At 30.5% G+C, this 12638-nt stretch overlaps 1 protein-coding gene across 7 annotated transcripts in view; it reads right to left on the bottom strand.

Annotated features, from left to right (window-relative positions):
- Positions 1 to 12638, bottom strand: part of LOC106688489 (sodium-independent sulfate anion transporter) — a 112820-nt gene that overhangs the window by 25544 nt on the left and 74638 nt on the right. For 6 of the 7 annotated variants that reach the window (XM_014432977.3, XM_014432978.3, XM_067051165.1 and 3 more), the window contains exon 2: positions 1979 to 2161. In XM_014432977.3, coding sequence (XP_014288463.1) covers positions 1979 to 2158 — 180 coding nt within the window. In that variant the 5' untranslated portion in view covers positions 2159 to 2161. Of the gene's footprint in view, positions 1 to 1978; positions 2162 to 6666; positions 6689 to 12638 lie in introns of those variants that run through there. The other variant, XM_067051166.1, reaches the window with a different exon arrangement.

The following is a 12638-nucleotide window of genomic DNA, read 5'->3' as shown; positions in this document are numbered from 1 at the left end:
GCGTTTTTCTGTTAATAATGCTTGTATGTGACGAGGTAAGTTGTTTTCCTAAATAAATTAAATTCATATTTTTACCAGAGATAATTCCAATAAACAACTGATTACAGACAGTTGCGTTGCACGACAGTGCAAACTTAAACAAATCAAGTTAAAAAGAATTTTATACCAGCCCATGGGTATTCGGATATTGATTTAGGTAGTATTTTAGTTAATTTTCTGACGCAATTTAAAATTCACATAAAAATAACAAATTATTTTAATATTATTTATCAAAATTTCACTGAAAAATATATGGTTTTAACAAGTAAACGTTGTTTTATATAGTGTATATGTATTTGAATATGTAGCTGAGTATATGTTAGCAGTGAATATGTAGCTGAGTATATGTGTAGCTGAGTATATGTGTAGCTGAGTATATGTTAGCATTGAATATGTAGCTGAGTATATGTTAGTAGTGTATATGTAGCTGAGTATATATGTAGCTGAGTATATATGTAGCTGAGTATATGTTAGCATTGAATATGTAGCTGAGTATATGTTAGTAGTGTATATGTAGCTGAGTATATATGTAGCTGAGTATATATGTAGCTGAGTATATGTTAACAGTGAATATGTAGCTGAGTATATGTTAGTAGTGTACATGTAGCTGATTATATGTTACCTGAGTACATGTCGCTGAGTATATGTTACCTGTGTATATGTAGCTGATTATATGTTAGCTGATTATACAATTTTTTTTTTTCAAGAACGTTGGGAGCAATTTCCATTTTTTGAAATATGAGATTCGAAATTTTCGTTTTCTCTGAGAATAACTCGTATAAACGAGAAAAAAAAATTGTTTATGATAAAAAAAACTACGCTTTTATTTATTAAAGGTGGATAACAAAAATCCTGTATTGGAAATTTGTAATAGTTTCGATCTATATAGTTTAGGTGAACATTTTTTTTTTTTAATATCTTTATTGAAATTTACAATTGTATATTATATAATACATTCAGTAAATTTGATCTTAGTTATAATGGAGTGTTACAGGCGTTAGAGCAACTACCCATTGGTAGCACGCACTCTAATGACATTTTACATTAGCAGGTCTCGTGGAAATCTTCTTTTCAGGCGCCTCGGAGGATTGTCAGGAATGGAAGAGGATGCAAGATTAGAAACTAGGGGGTTTGAGTGGTTAGGGAGTTTGTAATGGAAGGAGTGATATCTGGTTCGGGCTAGATCGGTTACATAGGGGACATTAATGCCTTTATGTATGATTTTATTTGAGACAAAGTAAGGAGCATTGAGGATTTTACGACGGATTTTGGATTTTTAAGGATTGGATACGAGAGGAATTAAAAGGTTTAGTGGAGTCCCAAAGCTCAACTCTATATGTTCAGATTGGCCTTATTACAGTCATGTAGATCAGTCCTTTGTAATGTGTTGAAAGTTTTGACCGTTTGTCTAGTAAAGTGCTGTTATAGTCGAAATCGACGTGCATTTTCCTGTATTTTTAGTCTTGTGTGAGGATTCCAGGTTAATCGTTTGTCCAGATGTAGTCCAAGGTAGCGGATCTGTTCGACAGGGGTAAGAGTAACATTATTTAATGAAACTGTAGGGCAGTCGGTAGGTTTACGACGAAGGGTAAAGGTTATTTGATGGGATTTGTTGGAATTTATCTTAATCTTCCAATCACGACACCATTATTCGAGGGCTGTGATATGGGATTGGAGAGTTTGGGATACAATTAATGGGTTATCATTAACTGCAAGCACACATGTGTCATCGGCATACGTGGTGAGGATAGTGTTAGGATTGTTTGGAATGTAAGCTGTATAGACGGTGTAGAGGATAAGATGAACTTTAAATTTTAAAAAATCATTTTCACCAAAAATATGAACGAAAAATTTATTTTTAAGTTTTCTATGAAAATAAAGGTGAGTTTAAAGTTCAATACAGATTTATACTGAAAATAAAATTGAATATCAGACTAACCTGAGGTTCAAGTCCGGCGAGTGCAGCATAGGCCAAAGCCTGTGGCATGACAGTGAGGCCCACTGTCACACCCGCAATCAGATCGGCCACTAAATCTTCGGTGTTATATTTAGGAAGCCATGACACTATCGGGATCCTCTTCTCAATAAAGGTTTTACCCTTTAGGTTGTCCCCGGGCATATTCTGAAATTGAAAAACCTTTAAAAAAAGAACTACTGAAAAATATTTTTAAATTAATAATTCATGCCGAAACAACAAAGAAGTGTAATTATAACATATTTATTTAATTTATGATTTTTGCTACTTTCCCATAAATCATAAATTCACAAGATGCACTTAAGTTCTTGTACCTGCATTAAATGGCAAATTTCATAACTGAAGTTAAACATAAAATATATACTGGTTTGGTTTAAATATATTTTCATTTTATAATATATGATAAAATTAAGATTAAACACTTTTTATTTTATTTCATTATTTGGCTGTGCATATAAATAATAAAATTAAGAGTGAGTCAGCTCGTTTATGAACGTAACCTAGTTTATACAAGATAAGGAACGAGATTATGAAAATTAAATGGATCATTAACAAAAACTAACTAGTTCATTCATGATAAGGGGCTATTTCATTCATGAACCTGACGCATACGATTTAGACTACTTTAATTTCTTGATAAAAATGTACTGAGAATCAAAACTAAACAAGACACTGAAAACATTAATTACGTAACTGATTTCAATAGAAGTAGAGTATAATCGGAATTAATTACAGCAAGGTGGTGTTTGGATTACTGAAAAGTATTAGGAAAAATAGTGTAAAAAAAAAAAAGCAACAATATGAATGTACTTGACTATTTGTAGTTATTTATCTTATTTTTTTCGTATTTTTACATATTTTATTGGAGATTTGACAGTTTGAAGTTTTAAACACTGCATCCCTAGTAATGCTAAGCATTGATTTGATTTGTTAAAACTGTAAGATAGCTCATTTAGAAGTGAATAAAAAAGTATAAATAAAAAAACTGGGTTTATTTAAAACGTGATAAAATAAGATGAGTTTACAAACAAAATTTGTATAATACACATTTATAATAGTAATTAAATTAGTTTTACAGAATTAAATGATTTATTATATAGATATTCTGTATATTGAATTGTAACAAAATATATTATGCACGCTTCCATAGGAGTTAGATTAGATTACTCGATATCCAACTGTTGTTTTGTTTGTTATTAGTTTTGAAAGGGCGTTTACCAGCCTGGTCTACTCCCGTTGGTTGTTGGCTTTGGTAAGGCCTAGTTGTTCCATGAGATTTGAAATATTATCAAGCTAGGCAATTATAATTTGTTTAATAATCGTTACGATAGTGGAAAGGATGATGAAAAGCAGATAAGTAACTGTTCTAATTTTAAAAATAAGGCAAGCTAAATAGATAATTATAATAATTAAAGGCTGGTTATTAAGTTAGTCTGATGGATGAATTTAATGACTTTTTCTACTACAGATTCGTCGTTTCTCAACGTCATTGGAGCATTTGTTGGTATCCCTAACTGGTTCAGAGTTGATGTGTAGTGATGACATTGTTCAAAAATGTGTTTGACGGTCAGATTACTATTACATTTTGAACATTTTGGAGGGGCCTCTCCTGTTATGAGATGGATGTGTGTCAATCGGGTATGTCCTATTCTGAGTCGGGTGATCACAACTTCTTCACGGCGTCTACTTCGGGTTGATGTAAAGCAAAGCTTCAACTTACTGGGTGGACTTTCATCCCATATGCCCGGGAGCCCAGAAGAAGTAGACTGATTTATATATTTGTTTTAGCATTATTAAGTATTCATGTTCATATAAGTTCGATATCGATAAAACTTGCCAATAGATCGGGAAATAAAGAATATCCTTTACACATGTACACTTTTATTTGAAAACCTATACGTTATTGCTAGCGGAGTTTTCTAAAAAATATATATATATTTTTTTAAGGCAATTTGAATTACTGGAGTATAAAAATTACACTGTACCTACGATATAAGTATGTAAATATACGACACAGAAAAATGAAACCATAACTTAAAAATAAAATTAAGAATTGTACTTAATAATCCATTAAGATCTTAAGATTTTACAATCTTACACGGTAGCACAATTAACTACCCCAAGAACAATAAAATGGATGCACTCACATACCTACATCAGACAGCCTTATTCACAGCATAACTACAAATCTCATACCGGGCATGACTAGATAGATAAAAGAAGCAGGGTAAAGATCAACCACTATTTCTATCGATAAAGTTTAGGGAAAGGAACTGCTGGGTATAATTCTTCTTCACTATTCAAATTATATGTAAATAATGGAAGAATAATTTAGTATGAAAGTACGTAAATTTAACAAGAAATCCTACAATGTACCTCATTACGGGTTCAGCACTCAACAGAGACTGTTTCTTGAGTAACGGTAACACCTGAAGAGGAGCAAGTAATATTCAAGAACAACCGTAAATTTTTCTCTCAGACTCACTGAGGTCATTGAGGTCAAACCTAGGAAATCAAGTTACTGATGACAAAATAAATGTGAAATTTTTTTTTATATAACCAGGTACAAAATCAATTCCACCTATCACCCTTCCCTGAATCCTTTAATTATATTCTCAATGTTTATTTATAAACTGTGAGAAAAAAGTTAAAATCCTTCAAATTAAAGATACTAAGACAGTGAAAAGAAAAGAACATTAAAAGCTCAAACAGACCTGAAGATTTTGTTTGCATGCGCTGATTTTAGCTACTAGCCCGAATTTAATTTTAAAAAATATTTTTCTGCATTATAGTCAAGGAGATGTACGAAAAAGAGCGGAATGTTTTATTTTAGTAATAATTTGTTAATGATTTTCCCTCTTCCCACTATTCGTTTTTTATACCCGTCTGACGGTTTGTTGACAAATATCTTTCGAAAAAAAAAAATAATTAAAACTTTTTTAATATTATAAAACAACTGGAAAATTCAATTTTGTCCTATATATCGAAAACTACCAATTATTTCATTAAAAAATTAAAGCAAATCAGATTTTCTATATGTAATTTTTTCTCTACGATTAATTGTTAAGCTGTAAGAACGCTCTGTAGTAAAACCAGAATTTCTAAGTGACATACAGCGATTTAAATTGTTTGCTTCTAACAGGAAAATATAAGAAATTGTAGGATAAAGATTCAATAAAAAATAAATAAAAGAAAGATAATCCGAGTGCGATCAAAGGAAAAAGAGACTCATATAGTTATAAAACTATTTAAGATGAGCCAACGTTTTGCCCAATGTCGCAGGGCTTCATCAAGGCTAAAAAGATACAAACACTGAAATCAGGTGAAAATAAATAAACAATGTAAATTAATAATAATCAATAATAAAACAAAAAAATAAAATAAATCAGACAAAATTTCAACAAAATACTATAAAGTAAATTTTTTTTTCTCGAAAAACCTACGATACCGCAATAGTGGTTCAATAGTTCTAAAACTATTGATGTTGTTGAACTAAAAAAGTGGATTTTCGGTTTTGTGTGCTAAACGCAAAAAAAAAAAAACTCCCTGCAGTCCGCTACGTCCAAGGTATGCTTTACATTTATAGAAAGGATAGCAAAATGGTCAAACATGAAATTTATAACACACATTTCGAAAATTTTGAATGATTTAATTTGTTATTACATTTTAATCTTCGAAAAATGGTTAATTTTCCATTCACGAGGCAAAATACTGAAAACAATTAAAAGTGTGTTTTTCATTTTCTATTCTCGTTTTAAAGCCTTCGACTAACAAGACATAAAATTTTAAGATTTTTATTAACTTTAAGTATGCAAAGACAAAAATTGAATTTAAAAAAAAAAAAGAGAGAGAGAGAGAAGGATCTCAGAGCAATCAGTAAGTAAACCTCAGATTGGTATTCAGTGATGGAGGAACCAAAAATTAGGACTACAACCTTTTTGTGTCCTAAAATTTGCAAGAGTAATTGACAAATCAACCTTTGGTTTTAAATAATAAGCAGTTCAGCTTACAGCTAGCGCCAATTTTGAAGCGGTTGTTGGCACCAAACTCTTATACTTAAAAACAAAAGCTGACTTGTCAATAACTGGTTCAGCTTGTTACATAACCTTACGATCTATTGCAGTATTTTCCAACCAGAGAGCAGAACATTGGGATCATGATTGCGGGACCCCCCTTTTTTAACACCCATTTTTGTAACTATTAATTGTTACAAATATTTTATTAATTTCTTTCCTGATGTTGGTGTGTCAGTTAAAAGGTTTTAATTAGCAAATACACAATGATAATGACTCAAATTATTCTTTTGCGCAACCTGATTTTCAAATATCTTCCATCCAGAACTCATTTTTACCCTTGAGGTGTACCCAGCGCAGGTTCAATTTTCGGCTTAGTCAATCCACTAAATCTATGGGTTGAGAAAAACTGACCTATAGGATAAATAATGAAAAACTTAAACGTAAACTTCCCGTTAAAGTATCGTTTTCAATAATTACTACACAAGGACAAACTTTTAAGCATATTGGAGTCGACTTAAATTAAGGCTGTATTTCCCACAAGTATATGTTTCTATATCTAGATCAGCTTACGAAAAAAAAAAAAAAAAACAGTATATACATTTACCACAGGAAGAAACAACTGAAAATATCACTTACTTCAACTTGGAAAAATGAATAAACAACAAAATCATGAAGTTGTAAACCATACTTTATACGGTTTAAACATCTTTCGACTCACTGAATCACTGTTCTGAGTAAAAATGAAAGAGGAAAGTAACTTTGAACTTATTTCAAAGAATACTAAAATTGAAAGAGACATCTAGTAAGGTTTGCGTTCTTGGAAACAATAATAAGAAAGAAAAGATTTACATCCATTATAGTTAATGTTAGGGATTCCCAAGGAAGTTGCAAAGGATATAAACAAACTATAGTGGAATATTAAATGATATTATACAGAAATATTCTTTATGTACTCATGATTATTCAAGTTAACAAAAAAATTGTAAGTCTTGAAACTAGCCGAAAGAAGTGAAACTCCTGCAAATGAAATAATGCGTTAAATTTTATTATAATAATCAAGTTTTCTCTCTCATAGCTTAAGGCAGAAAATATCAGTTTCGGAATAATAATAATAATTAAAATAGAACATTTTTTATATTGTAATAGGAGACTATGAGGCAACAGAAGTCCCTCAATCGGACTGGTACTGTCTGGATTAACTCCTCTAAGCTACTACACTCCTATTACAATATAAAAAATGTTTGTGCTAGAATTGAACTGTGTTGCCGCCCTTTCAACCACTTTTGTTTCACCATGGGTCAAGAAATTAAATTACATCCGTATAATTTGTTTTCTTCCGTTGTAGAACGTCCGTGAAAAATTTTCACTTCCAAGTAGAGTAAGAAATGTAGAAATTTTTGAATCATGTAAAAATGAGTAAAAAAATGAAATATGTAAATTGAAATTGGTTAAAATTGACCCCAAAAGTGCTAAAACATAAAAATTGAGTTGGTACGTGGAGATTTCTATATTAGTCAAAAATATGTATTTATATCAAAATTCAAGTCCTACTTACCACTCATTGTAAAATTCCCTGCCTCAAACAAAAAAAGGAATAGAAAAAAAATCTTCAATTACAATTAGAAAGACTAATTACAATTTTTATCTTTTAAAAGGTTATGCTTTTAAATCTTAAAAAATAATATAATTGTAAATAAATATTTATATACTACATAGTAATATTTAGTAATTTGTAATGCATTTCAGAAAACAGAGTAAATAAAATGCTAACTGCGAAAACATACATAATTGCTCATATAGAATTGCATAATTTTGATTCATCAATTGATGTCTCAATAAAAATCACGTAAACAATCCCAATAAAGTCTCTATTTTAGTTTCAAAATATTAATAAAATTAATATTTTATGTTTTCTAACAAACAATAATTTCAATAAAATTTCTATTTTTGGACTATTTCACTGACAGGCAAAAACAAAGAGTAAAGAGTATTCAAAACCACAACATATAACTACGTTTTGTTAGTTTCTATTTACACAAACCTTCGATTTAAAGTTTAAATTACATCTCATAACTTCTACGTTAAGTTAAACTATCATACAAGACTGAAAAGACAGGAAACTGCTCGTCGATTGCGAGTATTACAACATTTGCTAGATAAACGGTCTAAATTACCAATCCATTACAAAAGACTGATCTACATCACTATTATAAGGCCTATCTGGACATACGGAGTTGAGCTTTGGGGCTCCACTAAACCATCAAATTCCTCCCGAATCCAATCCTTACAGTCCAAAATCCTTTGTAAAATCCTTAACGCTCCTTACTTTGTCGCAAATCAAATCATCCATCAGGACCTCAATGTCCCATATGTTGCCAATTTGGCCAGAACCAGATACCATTCCTTCCATGATAGACTTCCCGACCACCCAAATGCTAACCTGGCTTCTCCTTCATTACCTAATAATCCTCCTAGGCGTCTGAAAAGAAGATGGCCTCGGCATCTTCTCTTATAGAAATGTTATTGGAGTTCTATCAATGAGTAGATTCTCCACATGTTTGTATCAGGTCACTATCTTACCTACAGAAAAATTTACTTGTTGTATATATGTTATACAGTTGTAAATAACAATAAATAAAAGATTAAAAAAAAAAGTTAAACTAAAATCTACGTATTAAGCTGGAAAATATACAGCTACAATTTAAATCAAAAATAAATTTAAAAACAACACTGAACGAAATTAATTGATAATCACGGAATGTAGAATGAACATAAGCAAACGCAGATGTAAAACCTAAAATAATTTTGTGGAAGGATTCGATGATGTACTCACTCCTGAGGTCGCATTGTAAACCTAAGTGTTTGGGTACCTATTTTGTTCATTTATTTATTTTATTTTATTTTTCATAAAACCTAGCTTTTATTTTAATATTTATTTTTTTTTTAAATGAGTTTGAAGAGAAGATAATCCTGGAATTTCCTAGAACAATGAAATCCTCTGACTTTTACAGGTTTTCTCTATCAGTGTATACCGTTTGTCCGAGATAGAGATGAATTGATTCTGTCCACTATGGACAAAACAGACTACTTCACCAAATTCTGTCCGTCCTGGACAATAACAATAAATATTAATTATTTAGACAAAATAAAATAATTCTGTTACTTTTGTAAAGTAAGTTTGGTTCTTAAAAAAATAAAAACAGTATTTTAGAGTCAATTTACTGAAGAGTTGATTTCCCAATCATAAAATTCCAATTTACCGCAAACATGTAGACAACGAACAAAACACAAACTTAATAGAGATTAAAACAGTAGCATAAGCAATCCTTGCATTTTGAGGACCTGATAGCTGAATGTGTTGGGTTGTGAGCCCCAGAGCGCTTGGTTCAAAGGTTCGATTCCCTCCTGGGTCGGTCAATATTTATTGATTCTATATAGAGAGAACTACTCTATTTTATCCATCTGACAAATCAAATCCAGCCAGCTAGGAGGCGCGGAGTGCTACATTCAAGTTCATAATCAACATCTATGTCTTCTTATTCTTTTATTTCAATATTCACTTATGCAAGAGCAGGGCCTAAATTTGAAAATATTTGACTAAATTTTCTTTAATATAAGTCAATTCCTAAATTATTAACAATATATTGATAATGACTAAGAGAAAATATAGCAAAAACAACTTCTGATACAATAACTGACTACTTCAAAAATAAATTAGTGGTCACCTGTCATCACCAAAAGTACCCTAAGATTTGAAATCGGGTCCGGTGGATCGGACAAAATGCCCGCTCTGGTGCATAATTTTTATAGTGAATCGAATCAAAATCATCTTCAAGAAGAGAATTTAAGTTCTACAGGATAAAATAACACAAAAACTCCCGTTTGAAAAAAAAGATACATTTATTTACATACATATTTATATTTTTTAATAACATTTCTTTACTAAATAAAAACGTGAAAAATAACAGAGAACTATATAACGTTTCCCATCTTACTATCAAGAAGTATTCTGAAATATATTCAGTTACGTACTATTGATGCCATCAGCCCCTGGTGGCAGTCAAACGTCTCCAATTGGCATTCCGTAGGACGGAGGCGATCTCCAACAGAATTAAGAAAGAGAGGAAGAAGACAACAATAATGGTCGCATTATCTAGGTATATGGAATGATCCTTCATAGGAGCTTGTTGGCATGGATATCTTTGCCAAGGGGTGTGCATTGCCAACGGTAAAAGAGAAGAATGGAGGTCCTAAGCGGAGGCCAACATACTAATCGATCCTCAAAGGTACTATGGAAACCTCTTGTTCTGAGAGGAGGGGAAAATCAATCGTAATTTGAGATAATAAATAGATGAACGCTTAAGCATGGCAAATCTTTTAGCTAACCGAATAGCGAATTTGTGTAGTTGTGAAAGAAGTATTAGTCTACAGATATGTTTTCTCCTTCAATTAATTATTCAAGTTCTTTCATTGTTTATATTTATCTATTTAAGATATGTAACAACTTTTTCGTTAAAATTTACCAAGCGGAAATACCACTTTATAAATTTAATTTTTTACTATTTGTTTTAATTTTTCAATAAAAGCTAAGGATTTAAGGATAAGCTCTAAGGATTTTAATTAAACGCAGTACATTAACGTAAAATTAAGTATTCGTTAATATCAGCTAGGTCTTATGTTCATTTAAATAATCTAGCAGTGCTTTAATGTCGAATTTTTAAAAACTCTTCATCATCATAAATTTGTTCATAGCAAAAATTACCAGTTTTCTTCGATAGCAATACTGCAAAATGCACAAATACAAATAAATTAAGAATTTAATGAATGACTAAAGGAAAATAGCCGTATCCTATTCGAACGGGAAAAACCGACAGACCAATCTTACTCGATTGCATGACTTCGTCATCTTTTGTTGAAGTGTCCTGTTCTTGGCAGGAATCAAATTTGTATTCTCTATTACCACCTCGAGAAACACTAAAATACGATTTTTTTTAGCAATAGAAAAATTAAATTTTCTTGTTCATAATTTTCCTTAAGATGTTTTTTCGAAATTCACAAATATAACGATAACCACAAAACGAGTGCACCAATCTACACAAAACCAGTTTATTACCTCAAATAAACAAAATTAAAAGCACTTTAGAGTAAGTTATTTTTTTTTGTTCCCTGTCAGACTAACGAGGAGAACACCTAGATAGATCACTTCATTATCAATTGCTATACCGAGCTTAATCAAAATCTTTAGGGCCGTTTTCAAACAAATAAAAAATAAATGATATTTTTTTTTTAAATAGGGTACTACCGTACAATCGATTTTATCGAAAACATCCCAGGCATATACTCGCCTTCACCCTTCAGTAGCTATTGTCACCAATAGGTACACAACTTGCAGGCTGTATAAAAAATAAGTGAATATCTTTAGCTACTTCTGTATCCATTGATAGGTTCATTTCAACAATTGTTTAATCATAAAGTAAATAAGAATTGTTTTTTTGCCAAAATCTTATCGTTATCATCATTTTGTTGAAGGCGTTCTGAGGTTTCGGCAACTTGTATGTTTTATACTTTGTTTTACCCTAATTACGGGAAAAATGTAAAAACCATTCAAATTCACAATTTATCTATTAAATAAATCAAAAGGTATCCTTATTGAGTATCAACAATGTTTATTACATCAATAGTCCAACGTTTCGGCCAACTCGGCAATCCTCAAGAACAATCTTAACATTTAATACCTTATTATGTACTCATTTGTAATAATTTTAAAAACAACATTATTATTAATAATACACCATACCCTAAATATAATTATAATTATTTATATGAAGTTCTAAAAAAAAATAGGTAACTAGACATAAGCTTATTAATAATTAATTTGATTTTCTATTAATTGACTTTTTCATAGGGTGATTTTGACTTGAATTTGATGACCTGTGCAAAATAGCCGTTAAAACATTTTTTTAAATTTTGATGTGAGGTTTGGATTTAGATTTAAGGTATGGTATATTATTAATAATAATACTGTTGTTAAAATTGTTACAAATGAATACATAATAAGCTGTTAAATGTTTAGATTGTCCTTGAGGATGGCCAAAACGTTGGACTGTTGATATCATAAAGAATGTTGAGACTTAATAAGGATACCATTTGATTTATTTAATAGATGAATACCAGTCTCAAGAACTTGAATAAATTATAGTCACAATTTATTTTAATTGAATATGCATTGTCACTAAAAACACGTATTTTTAGAAAAAGTGTTGTAAATTAAAGCGATTATCCACATTTCAATATTGTGTTAGTGCCAACTGTTACCTACAGATGGCACCGATGCCAAATTTATTTATTTTTAAATAATGATAAATTCAAAATTTTGTGTAATTTAACATCTTATTTTGGTTTTTGTAATTTTTTTAGATACTTCAACTCATTTAAAACAATAAACAATCTTTTTCTGTGATTCTGCACAGAAAATAATTGATGGCTATATGATAAAAATTAAACACATGCAGAACAAAGCCATTGTACGAAAATATGAGATTTTAATATAATATAAAATATTTTTCCTTGGCTCCAAGGACCCTAGGACACATGTCCAATATTATATA

Source organism: Halyomorpha halys, unplaced genomic scaffold (assembly GCF_000696795.3).
Source record: "Halyomorpha halys isolate HHAL.00 unplaced genomic scaffold, Hhal_1.1 Scaffold1141.1, whole genome shotgun sequence".
Lineage (NCBI taxonomy): Eukaryota > Metazoa > Arthropoda > Insecta > Hemiptera > Pentatomidae > Halyomorpha > Halyomorpha halys.
This window is presented reverse-complemented; position numbering and strand designations above follow the sequence as displayed.